We start from the raw sequence: 12,267 nt of genomic DNA, 5'->3' as shown, positions 1-12,267 counted from the left end.
CAAATCAGTCATGAGAAAAGGCTTTTAAGTTGGCTAACCCTGGTAGTAAACCAGAGTTATGAATTTCTTCTTCTCCCTTGAAGATATTTTGTTGCTCTTCAGAAATAAACACTGCTGAATAACCATGACTTTTTATAAATAATACACTCCCTCCTACAAGCTGCATGAAATGTTAAAACTCCAGAATGGACTATAAACGGATTCATAAATCTTTAGGATCCATGCATTTCAATCCATCTATTTAAAACTGAAGGTAAAAGGATCACAGTATTTATTTACATTTTCCATGCCCTTTGTGCACTTTTTCCTGACATCAATTTCATGTGTGGAGCAGCACAAAATAGTGTTCCAGTATAAATTGCAATACTTTGTTCTGTCCCTTGGCGTGTGCCGGCAAATTCAGCTGAAAGCAAAGCGTAACACGAGACAGCTTTTTTGGCACAACAGGTCACCAAAGCAGTGGAATGTTTCAGTCAAAACTCAAAGTGTGAGACATTGCTGAAAGGCAAGTTGTCTTTCAGGCAAAGCTGAGACCTTTCTTCATCTTTATACATGAGAAGTCTTGCTCTGAAGCAGTTAATTACAATGAAAAATATGGCATGGTTTTCTCATAACTGTACATGAGTTGTGCCTGGATTCCATACTAGTTCCAAAGAAGAACAAGAGCCATATTTTGTCTCACAAGCAAAGTGGGGGGGGTGGGAAGTCTGTCATGATGTAGATGAATGTAATCTACTTGTTGTTTATAGACCCAAAGGATCCCTCAGAGCATTAAAAATCCATGCGATACCCAAGAGTGGCATACTTTGCATGGAGATATGTGATTTAGCTGAAAGCTGTATAAAATCTGTAAAACGGCATGTAGGCAAAGAGCTCCCTACTGCCTGTGCATTCGAGTGAAGCCATGTGTGCTTTTCCTGCACACATGAAAAATAGATGATCATAAAATCTGCTAGAGATTCACAAACTTCTGACAGAAACACGTGTCTAGGCTAAGTATGCCAACATTTGGTCAAACCAGGCCTGAAAATACACAGACCTGAAATAAGCATTGTTCTTCCACGGTGATGAGAGAAATTCCAGCTTCATACACAGCAAGTGCATATAGGTTGTGTGTCCTTCACTGGTCTTCTGCTGGAATTGGTAACATCCTTTCCTTCTGCCTTGGGTCTTTCAACTGGCAACTGGGCTTCCAAGTCTCTTCTGGTGGGATCTTTTGAATCAGACCCATGTTTTGTCAAGAAGAATTATCACTGAAAATTGGTGAACCCCACACTCCATTTTCTTTAGGCTTGGCTGTAACCGTGTTTGGGCAAGTCTCTTGTAGGTTAAATAGATTTTTTTCACTTTTTTTTCCTTTGGAACTACGAGTAGTGGTGGTAACTTGCAGTAGCTCACACACGTGTAGCTCTCATTCTCTCAAGAATTGTGCAGAGTGGGGTTTGGTTGGGGTTTTTTCAGTTCTGTAAATGTGTGTTTCATAAACAGGCTGTGATGTGGTGGCAACAGGGAAGAGGCTAACTCAAACGGCCCTTGTACATTTGGTGGGATTTGTTCTTAGCAGCTGCAGGATGTTAGCCCATACTTCTAGTGCTGGCTCAAAGAAAACATTGTTCATGAATATTAGCTGACCTGTAAGAAGCCATTTTTCGTTGATATTCTTGACCAAGGTTACCTTCCTAGGGTCTTTAGAGACATCAGACACAGGACATAAAGTGTTTTCAAGATGAGGATCTATTTAGTTAGCTTCATAGTCATAGCTTCATAGATAGAAAGGGAACGCGAGTTGTGTACCCAGAGCTTGTGTAGCTGAGGAGGTTTTTTTTTTCACTGATATTCTTGACCAAGGTTACCTTCTCTTTAGAGACATCAGACACAGGACATAAAGTGTTTTCAAGATGAGGATCTATTTAGTTAGCTTCATAGTCATAGCTTCATAGATAGAAAGGGAACGCGAGTTGTGTACCCAGAGCTTGTGTAGCTGAGGAGGTTTTGATACACTCATCTGTACCATTTGGCTTCTCCTAAGTTCTGGGAAACTTTTTGGAATCTGCAGCCTCCCAAGAGCAGCACAGCCAAGATATAATACAAGTGTGAATAACTGAGGTTGCGTAACTCCTCTCCCGTACAGCGCCTGCTGGCCAAGCACAGCAACAGAAGGCATTACTCACAGACGTGGCTACGTGGGCCTGGGATCAGGTGCAGTCTGGCCCCAGGCCCCCTCTGCCAGCTGCTGCTGCCCAGTCTCAGCTCAAGGAGTGCAGTGCACAGCCAAGACCCACCCTGCCCTTGCTGTGAGACATTTGAGGGCCTGCAACACCTCAAACAGCTGCTTATCAGCTGGGAGCTGATCTCCAGGCACAGGTACACATGGCATGGCCATGTGCATTGGATCAATCTGCATTGGTATCAGCTACCCTTGAATACACCCATCAGCCTGTTTCTTGTAGCATGAGCATCTCAAAACTGTGCAGGCTTCAGAAAAGCTCTACAAGAGGTGGGTTTAATACTTGAGATGTAGCCCTACCCTCATCATGTACAAGAAGGGCTCTTCCAAGAATGTTGTGATTATTTTTGCTGCTCATCTGGCATTAGAGTCAGACATGCAGCCACAAGGAACCCCACCGGTGGCTCAGTAGCATGACCTTGTGTTTCAGGGAGGAGATGCTGGTGGCAATTTGTACCTCACACCAGCCTAGCGCTGCCTGCGTGGTTTACAAGTAGTAGCTTTTGTGCAGTGGTGAGATGGGATGGGCACATCAGGGAGTACAAGACTGTAGATGTCAACTAGCCTAAGTGTTGAAGTATAGCTGGGAATAATGTGCTGCTGAGAGATTGCGTGTGCAGTGTCGCATTAAGAGGGTAGAATGCTTTGGAGCTAGGAGCTACATGAAAAAATTATTGTATCTCAGTCTCTACAATTCAAAAGAAATTGCTAGAGAGCATAATTGAGAAAAGGGACTTGTGGGTCTAGCTGTCCCTTTTGGAGCAGACAGATGCACTTTTTTTTATCTTAACAAAATGTTTTTATAAGTAGAGTTCTTATATCAACAAGGAAAATCTTTTAAAGGAAGATACCGGTGCTAGTCAGAGCAAAAACTGTCCCACAGTGCCATAAGGAGATTGCCCTGCAGATGCTTTCAGGTTCACAGGTTCATCATGTTCTGGCAATTCCAGGACCTCTGGTGGAACTTCCACATCCCAAAGTCTGAGAACCAGCATCCCAAAGTCTGAGAACCACTCACACAGCCAGCAGCGCCTGTTGTGTGAGTGGCTGAAGATGAAGCAGGGTAATTGTTAGTCAGCACCGTGGCCTGCAGCTCGGTGGCTGTGGTGTTATACAGCACTCTGGGGACAGCACGGGCCAGAGCCGGGCTCTGCTGCTGGATTTAATGGTACTCCGTGAGCGCCAGGCACACTTGTGGGATCCTCTGGAGCCTGAGTTATTGTGGCAGGAGGGACACGTCAGAGAGGCTCTGGCTGCTCGTCTGGGAAAGACTGACCTAGCAGTTCCATTCCCCATGTGGGCTGGTTAAACTGGTCCAGAGATGAGGCCAGCGGTGCCTTTATGACCTGTAGCTATGTGGAAATGAAGGCAGGCTGGGCTGGAAGAAGGGAGGAGAGTGAAGAGGAAGGGAAGAGAAACTGCAGGCTTTGCTAATTGCAGCCAGGGGAATGGAGAGAAGTGAGACCACACAGAAGAACCAGGGCAGTGGGGAGAAGAAACAAGGGGGGAGCAAATAGGAAGGGAGAGGAGGACATTCCCCTGGTGAGGCTGTGGCTGTGTGACTGTGGTACCTGTGGCCAGCCAGGACATTTTTGATTTTTAATCATCTCAGTGATATGTCAAGCAGAGGGCTGAGTTTTAACAAGCAATAATAAATATGAGGAAGAAAAAGAAGAAAGTTAAAACAAAAAGGAAGAGGGGACAGGGGAATAAAAGGAATGTGGTAGTATATGAAATAACTGAATGGCATGAAAAAGCCACAAAAAGAGATAAAAGGAATGAAAAAAATTGATCTGGCACCAGGTGCTCAGCTGGCAGATGCTCTGTAAGCCCACAGAAGATGAAGGATAAGATTCGGTACAACCACTAGCAGGCAGTAAAAAATTAGTATTTTCTTTCTGCTTAGGTCTTGATTAGTAAATAGGAAACTGTAGGCACGGATTCGTGTGGGTCTTCATCAGAGCTTGAGAACATATTGGAATGTGCAAATTGATACCCTTTAATTGTAGGAAAGGCTTCTGGAGTACGGGTGGGCAGAAGAGGTCAATACAGAGAGCAGCAGGTGGGCAGAGCGAGGAGCAGACACAGATGTATATAGGAGAAAGGAGCCAGAAGAAAACCTGGTTTAGAGCTTAGGGAGAAGCTAGAGAATACCTGAGCGTGAAGTATTCCTTGGCTCCCGCATACCATGCCCCCGTATGAAGGGATAACAAGCAGTAGTAGTGGTGTAAGGATTTGTGTGGACACTCAGGGGTCGAAAAGGAGGTCATGCTGTCGGGAACAGCAAACTTCCAGCAGGGTACCCTCGCCCACGCTCGGGGGTCTCAAGCCCAGAGGGAGCGTACCCTACTCCCGCCTGCAGCGCCCATTCTCGCAGCTCTCCGGTGCGGTGCCGGAGCCCTGGGGGATGCCGAGCTGCCCCCATGGGCGGAGGAGGGGGCGGAGGAGGGGCAGGGCCAGCCCAGCCCAGCCCGGCATCCGCGCAGAGCCCCGGTCCTGCTGCTCCGCCGGCGGCTCCCACCGGCACGGGCGGCCGCGGGGTCCAGCGCCCGTGTTTAGAAAGCGCGTCCCTGCTGCCATCTGCAGAAATCGATCCGATCTTTTTTTATTATTCTCCAGTCTAAGGCGTCCTTGTTGCCCAAGCCGCCGGCCGCCCCATCCCGCCGGCGGCACGGCCGCGCGTTGAGCGGCGCTCGGGGCCAGGGCTCCGGTTTAGCTGGCCCTGGGTGTCTGCCAGCCCCGCTCCGCTCCCGGAGATGCGGAGGAGGGGGCGAAGTTGGGCCGCCCCGAGCCCTGCGGCGGGGCCGGCGGCTCCCGACACCGGCCGCGGAGGGAGGCTGAGGGGACACCGCTGCCGTGCTCCCGCCGCCCGGGGAGCCAGCGGAGTCCCCCCGACCGTCCTGGCAACCGGCTGCTAAAACTGAAGCCCCAGATGGGAGGAGGGAGGAGGATGCGCGGCGCAGGGCGCAGCGGGGGAGGCGGCTCCCGCAGCCCCGTGGCACATCGCCGGCTGGAGGCGGCGGGATGCCGCTCCGGGGCTGCGCTCCGCCGCCGTGCCTTAGGTGTGGGGGGCAGAGCAGCCCTCCGTGCCAGCGTGATGGTGCATTTTCCTCCGGCTCCGTCGCACGGATAGCGGGATGGTGCCGCAGCCCGAGAAGACCTTGGCCGCTGCCTGCCGAGGCTGGGCAAGATCTTCCCTCTCTCTTTTCTCCCTGCTTTCCCCGCAGTGCTCGTTTCTTGCCCTCGTCACCTCTCCAGCCCAGTGTCCGCTCCAGACCCTACAGCCGTGACGGTGTTTTATTTTCCTAGCGTGATTAAACACCGGCACCCGCTCGGCAACTTCGGCAGCGCCCGGGCGTGTGCGCTGTGTGCGCGGAGCGTGTCACCGCTGTCCCTGCCCGCGGCCGCGCTTGCCACCTGCGGCTCGCCGCCGGCCGGGGCGCTGCGCGCACCTGTCTGGGCGCGGAGAGGCGCTGCCCGGCCCGCGCCCCGTCGGGATGCTCAGCGGCCCCGCCGCCCGTCCCTGCCGCCCGCCGCGCCGCCCGGGGGGCACGCCGCTGCCGGAGAGTTGAGTTAGGAAGTCATGGTGCCCTGGGAGCCCTCCCCGCCCCGGCAGTGCGGCGGCGGCGGCTGGACGCTCTGCGACTGCTGCTGCTGGCTGCTGCTGCCCGCCGTGCTGCTCGTCCTCGCCCGCCCCGACAAGCTGGCGGCCTTCCCTACCTCCTTAAGCGACTGTCAGACGCCCACCGGCTGGAACTGCTCCGGTAAGCACCGGAGCGCCCCGCGCCCGGCCCCGCCGTGCCCCGCCGGGCGCTCGGAGTTGTGCGCCCGAGCCCCGGGAGAGGCAACTTCAGAGGGTGATGCCGCGTCCCGTTGGATGCACGGGAATAGCGAAAGCCGAAAGTCCCGGGCGTCGGGGCTCGCCGCAGCTCCCGGGGCCCCGCTTGCCCCCTGCTCCGCGGAGCCGGGCGCGGCAGCCGCGCCCTCCGCCGGTGCGGGAGGCTCCCCGGGCAGAGAGAGAGAGAGCCCCGGCCCCGCCGAGCGGGGCACTCGGCGTGCGGCTGCGGGAGACGGGGCCGCGTGTGCGCATCCTGCGGGCAGCCGCTCCCGGGCGCGCGGAACGGAGAGCGGATCGCGGAACCGGCACCGCCACACCGGGAATCTGCTGCCCGCCTCGTAAAGTCGGGCTGACCTCTGTTACGGGTTTGCCGTGCAGGTCAGCAGCCGGTGCTCCTCCGATACGTAAAATAATTCGGGAATTAGCCTGTGGTAGCCTTCTAAGGGGAAGAGCGCTATTTGGGGTACTGCGTGGATCGCACATGACGTGTTAGATCGGGGGGAATTTGCGCTGTGAGCTCTTCGTCTTAACCATGTAGCGATACGGTTAAGAGCACTCGGATGTTTTTTTAAAAAAATCAATGGATTCAGATCTTAATGGGTTTGGAGTCTGATATAGCTGTTTTGTTTAGTATCTTGCCACTCGCTGTTGGAGTGGGAAGTCAGCTAGCGAAATCTGAAATTCATGCTTGTATTCGTGAACTGAATGTTCAGTCAGATCTGTTGGTTTTTCCTGGAGAATATGAAGGCAAAGAGCTCGGTTCACTCAGCGGCTCGTGGGGAACCTGGCACTTCTGCTGTTAACTTGGAGGTCATCAATCTTCATTGGGATCAGGCAGACCATCGCAGAAAACACACAGCCTGTTTGTCTTTATTATTGGGGGCTTTGTTGTGTCGTGGGCTGGAGAAATTCCGATTTGGACTTTTGTCCAACAGATTTGTGATCGGATGGGGATAAGTTGATGACATTTCCAACCCAGAGCCGTGAAATAGCATAATTACCGGGTGACTTTTGAGGAAACAGAGTCCGTGAAATAGGAAAAAAAAAAGTGTGTGAGGTAGTGGGGAATAAGAACTGAGAGAAACACCGAGGGAGAAACAAGAGGAAAAGTGAAAAGCTGAGGACAGGGAAGGACAAAAGGAAATCTGGACTTTATCAATTTCATCAACAAGGTTATTTTACTGTGTGCATTAAAATGCAATCACCCCGTATTGTTCCTCTTGCTAGACCAAAGCTGACTTTTTTTTTTCCTCTCTTTACATTTGAGGTTACGATGACAGAGAAAATGATCTCTTTCTCTGCGACACCAATACCTGTAAATTTGATGGGGAGTGTTTAAGGATTGGAGACAGTGTGACTTGTGTCTGTCAGTTCAAGGTAAGAAGATTGATATTTCGTTCTCTAATTCACTAATGAGAATACAAATCAAGGATCTGCCTTTATAACCTATCACTTGGCAATTTGTTTCTCTGTGTGCAGAGAAGTTAGAGGGAAAACCTGGCAGTGTGTATAAAAGCTGGCAGGAGAACCAACTGGTGTCAAGAAACCATAAGTTTCTCTGGGAAAATGCAGATGCTGTGGCTTTAAATGTCCCTTTGGGTCTGCAGTTCCAGGTTGTGCATTTCTGATTTTTCATCCCTGCCCTTTTAACGAGGATTTAGAGTCCTTTTTAAATTCATTTCTGATACAGATCATGGCTTATTGTATTCGGAGTTCTGATCTAGTTAAAGAAATGGATCTGTAATGTGCTTATGCAATATTTTCAGGAAGGGCTGCATAGTGACAATGCTTCTGCCTGTTTATCTGCCCAGCTGATCAGATTAAGGAGCAATCCCTCTGTTCCAAAATGATGAACTTCCTTTAGGTTTTATATAGTTTTAGGAGAGCTATTACTGAGTAGTAAGGGGTTTTCCTTCTATTTCTTCTCTCTTCCTCTCTCAGCTACATCTAAACCTCAGCCCTTCTCAAAGTCAGATGATTTCATTATGAAGGATTCCATTTAATGTTTTAGCTAACTCGCAGAACAGCTGGTCTTTAAATAATGACCTGAATAGAAACTGCACAAATTAAAGGAGTTTAAAGCATGTACCAGCACAGGGTTGTATGTGTGTTTATGCCCCAGTGTTTTTCTGCATTTTAATGTGGATTGGTGAAGTTGTGAAACTTACGATGCCGATTTGAGTGTTTATAGTAGAGCAGGCCAAATAGTGAACAGCTCAAGACTGGCACATCTGTAATGACTGTGTTAATATTGGGCTTTGACAGACCATTCACATTAAAGCACTGCAAGTATTGTTTATATTTCCAGAGACAAACGTGCCTTTGGAGATAAAACCCAAGTGATCAGTTCCTTCATTTTAAACAAGGAAGGAATTTTCTCTAATGAGAGCAAGACAGTAGTTCTTAAATGTTGGAAGGGAATTCATATTGACTGTGGGAGTCTTTTATTCCATTTGGAGTTTGTATGCAATCAAAAATTCAGTGTGAGAATGCTGTTTTGAGCATTTGCCTTGGCTCAGCATATGCAGTGATACAAGGGTTATGGTTTGGTGTGTTTTATCTTTCTAAGAAAAATCTGTAAGGCAGTGAAACCTCTGTGACTTGATCCATTGCCTGGTGGTAAGCCAGGGCAGATGTTGTGCTGTGAGTCTGGGGAACTTAGAGCAGCCACTGAGAGTGGTTGGGTCTTGTCTTTGGTCCCTGTTTGGTTTTGTCATTTGGAATAAAGCACTGAACTCATAGCCTGGAGGATGCAAATTCAGATGTTGCCATGGGCAGGGAAGAAGGCATTGGGAGCGCTGTTTTCCCAAGGCAGGTACTAATGCCTGGTGATTTGGGGTAAATGGAGCTAGGTAAACCTCCCCAGGCTGTGTGGTCCCCTCTTTGAGAGGTGAACAGTCTAAGTATGCTGAGTTTAAGAGTTCTGTAGGGGGCAGTTGAGACAGATTTAAGGAAATTAGGCAATTGGTATATGAATATGTAAATAAGATCAAAATAATGAGTTGGGCAATTGTGGGCCCCAATCACTAGGAAACGGGCTGAAATCAACAGCAGTCTTTGGTTTCGGTGGCCTTTGGATCAGGCCCTGTAAACTCAGAGCTCTTTGTCTTGCTGTGAGCCCTCTGTGGAGCCGCAGGGCTGACTGTGACCTTGGAGGGCAAATTACCTGTGGCTGATGCTGTGCCAGCACTGCCAAGGGCACTGTGGTGCCGGGGCTTCTGTAGTCACACGCGAGCCCTTTGATACAGGGAGAGCTTGGGGGGATGTTAGTGCTCTTGTAACATCAGTGGACACTGTGACAAGCCCAAAAGATATGCCACTGGAGTAGAAAATTAATTTCTAGTGTGGTGTCTGAGGCTGGCTAAGTGAGGCAGAGCTGGCCAGGTAACTTATGTCACGAGTAACCCCATCAGGATTCAGGGCTCCCATTTCAGTGACAACGCTCTGTGGTGATAGTGAGCAAATCGATAGCAGACTGCTCATCACTATAACTGTGTTTCGTGTCTTCTTCAGGAATTTGAGTGAATAGACAAGGATAGAGAGCTCATTTTGCCTCACTACTGATGAAAAGTTCTGGGCTGACCAGCCTGTGTTTTGAGGGGCTGAGAACATGGAATTGGAGAGCAGGGCTTCTGCAGTCTGTTTGGGTTTGTTCAAACCAGAGTTAGATGTTTCATATCTTCCAAGTGGAGTTGAAATGAATTTATTTTATTTGAAAGGATGAATATGATCAGACTGCTCTGGAACATCCAAGTTAGACTTCCAGCCCTGGAGAGCCAGCGGGCATGTGCTGAAGGTTCATGTTGGTTGGCTCTCTTGTCACAGCCTACTGTGACATGTATTTCATTGAAAACCACCCTGTCCCACTCTGATCAGGAGATGCAGTTGTCCCTGTGCAGGACAAGCCCAGACTTTGGTGCTGGCAGGGAGGGAAGGCTCTGGGACAGTGTGGCTCCTGCAGGAGGGCTGAGCATGTGGGAAACCACCAGCCCTTCCTTCCCTCTGACTCAGTGGGTCCAGCAGAAGGGGTGTAGAGCTGTGCCAGGAGGCCAGTGGTTGGAGACATGGCTTGCTGGGGTCTGGACCTCTTTGCCCAAAGCCCTAGGTCTGCCAGCTGGGCTCTTCCCTCTGACATTTCATTAATGTATCAAAAAATATACCAGATATTTCCATCAGTGTCTTTCCTCTCGAGTCACCAGGCCAGTGGACAGTCACTGGTTTTTATGGGAGGCAGGAGTCCCATTTTCATGCATGTCGAGTCTTCCACGTGCTTCAGTGTTTGTGGAGCTGCAACATCACCTGTCCTGATGACCGGCTGGACATCACCTGTCCAACTTGCAGCTTTGTTATATTTCCAGAACATATTTTTGTGCTGCTTGGTTCACGATGTAGGTGGCATTTTGGGAGTAGTTGATCCATGAAAGGAGGAGGAGGTCCAGCTTTTAACAGTGTTACCAGGAGGAGGAGTTGTACAGGTTACAATTATCTTTAGGAAACAAACCACCCTCTTTCAGTGCACAGCGGTGATCCAAAGGCCCCTAAAGATGGTTTGTCCCTGGCTGTGACAACAGGTACTCAAGGCTGCAGGTGCTGAGGAAAGCAGCCTTTGACTGACACTTGATGGAATTGCATGAGTCCATTTCCCTGCCCTACAGCTGTATGTTAAAAACTGGCATGTGTAAGAGAGAAGTGGAGTGTGGCACTGTGCTGCTGGGTTTAGAGGGAGTTTTAACATGGATTTCCCTGAGGGCTTGCTCAGTCCTTACTTGGGGATGAAGAATCATGTATAGGGCCTGGTCTAGTGAGCCCTAAACTGGTGACAAAAATATGTCACTAGACTGACATTCAACATCTGATATTCTGCAGCACTAGCAGGAGGTATTTTGTGATTATGATGAGCTGTGAGTACAGGATTCAGCGTGGGCAAACACAAGAGCCTAGCTCTAGTGGGTTGGGAACCACCTGGTGACCAACATCACAACCCCCTCATTGGTGGCCTTGTTTCCTTTCCTGGGTAACTTCCACTACAGTTTCCAGCTCAAAGTCAAGGCCGGATCCTTATGGAAGATATCCCTCCCTTTGCTCCTTATGTAAGCTCCTGCCCTTTCCATCTGAATCCTAGTTTCCAAAGGTGCTGGTGGGAATAGTGGACTAATACTTCCTGGGATCCTGGTGTCTCTCAAATGTATTTTAAAATTGCCAACCTTTGGAAGAAGTTCCAGCCTAGCTCGCAGCACTCCTCTGTGTGGTTTGGGATTTCACCATTTATGTGGGGCCTTTCAGATCTGCAGCTGAGTCTGTCAAAGATCGTCCCTTGCTCTGGGTGCAAGCAGCAGAGGAGTTGCCTTTGTGTTTCTCGGGCAGAAAAGTTGCCTCTGTGTTTCTTGGGCAAAGACTCCAACCTTGTTTCTACATGTAAGAAAGCCTGTTGAGATACTCTAGGCCAAATTCCTCACAAATCCTTGGGTGACAAGCAGATATTACACCTAAAGCAAGCATGATTTGATGCTTCATGCTTTAAAAAATATGCACGATTGTGTTAATTGTCCTGGTTATGTATTCCAGATCAGCCTCTAGCAATTGCTGTTGAGCTTCTGGATGAAGTTGGCATTTTATGCTTGAAACATTGCTCAGATTTGGAGCATAATGGTGAAAATAGCCTAGAAACATTTTAATCAACAGTTTAAAATCTCTGCATGGAGGAATCCTTCGTGAGGAGCAGGAGGAGAGGATTTCTGCTGTTGTGGCTGCTGTTTTTCTTCCTTGTGCTGCTGGAAGAGGGTGCTGGGGGTGGGCAACATCTTGGGAAGATTGAAGAGAATACAATGCAAAAGGAAAATGTCATTTGTTTTGGCCCAATCAAAATGTCACTCTGACCAACTATGAATAATTTCTTGGCAGCTGCTCAGTGTGGAGGCCTGCAATTAATGCAATCTATGCAATTGTTTGTGTTAATCACTTCTGTAGTCATTTAGTTTAAAGCATTTTTGATGTTAATATCCCTGATATTTCAGTTCTGTGTGTTACATTGTACCCAACAAGCACACCTCAGACACATAATGGCATGATACAGCTAAATAGAATGTATGATTTCTTGTAAGTTTTTGCTTGGATTTAGGCAGAGGTGAGCATTTGTAAATAATAATTGTGATCATTCCATTTGTTCTAATTAAACAATGAGGCATACTAGGAGTAGGGTAAT

General features: G+C 49.0%; 1 protein-coding gene across 2 annotated transcripts in view; it reads left to right on the top strand.

Moving 5' to 3' along the window:
* The first annotated feature begins 5,711 nt into the window (after window positions 1–5,711).
* TMEFF2 (transmembrane protein with EGF like and two follistatin like domains 2) overlaps window positions 5,712–12,267 on the top strand; it is a 124,887-nt gene continuing 118,331 nt past the window's right edge. For both annotated transcript variants that reach the window (XM_039728540.1, XM_039728539.1), the window contains exons 1-2: window positions 5,712–5,991; window positions 7,333–7,442. In XM_039728540.1, the coding sequence (XP_039584474.1) occupies window positions 5,811–5,991; window positions 7,333–7,442 (291 nt within the window). In that variant the 5' untranslated portion in view covers window positions 5,712–5,810. The remainder of the gene's footprint in view (window positions 5,992–7,332; window positions 7,443–12,267) is intronic.

Source organism: Passer montanus, unplaced genomic scaffold (genome assembly GCF_014805655.1).
Source record: "Passer montanus isolate IOZ18808 unplaced genomic scaffold, ASM1480565v1 scaffold66, whole genome shotgun sequence".
Taxonomy (NCBI): Eukaryota; Metazoa; Chordata; class Aves; order Passeriformes; family Passeridae; genus Passer; species Passer montanus.
Note: the sequence above shows the minus strand (reverse complement) of the source record. Positions and strands in the feature narration are given on the sequence as shown.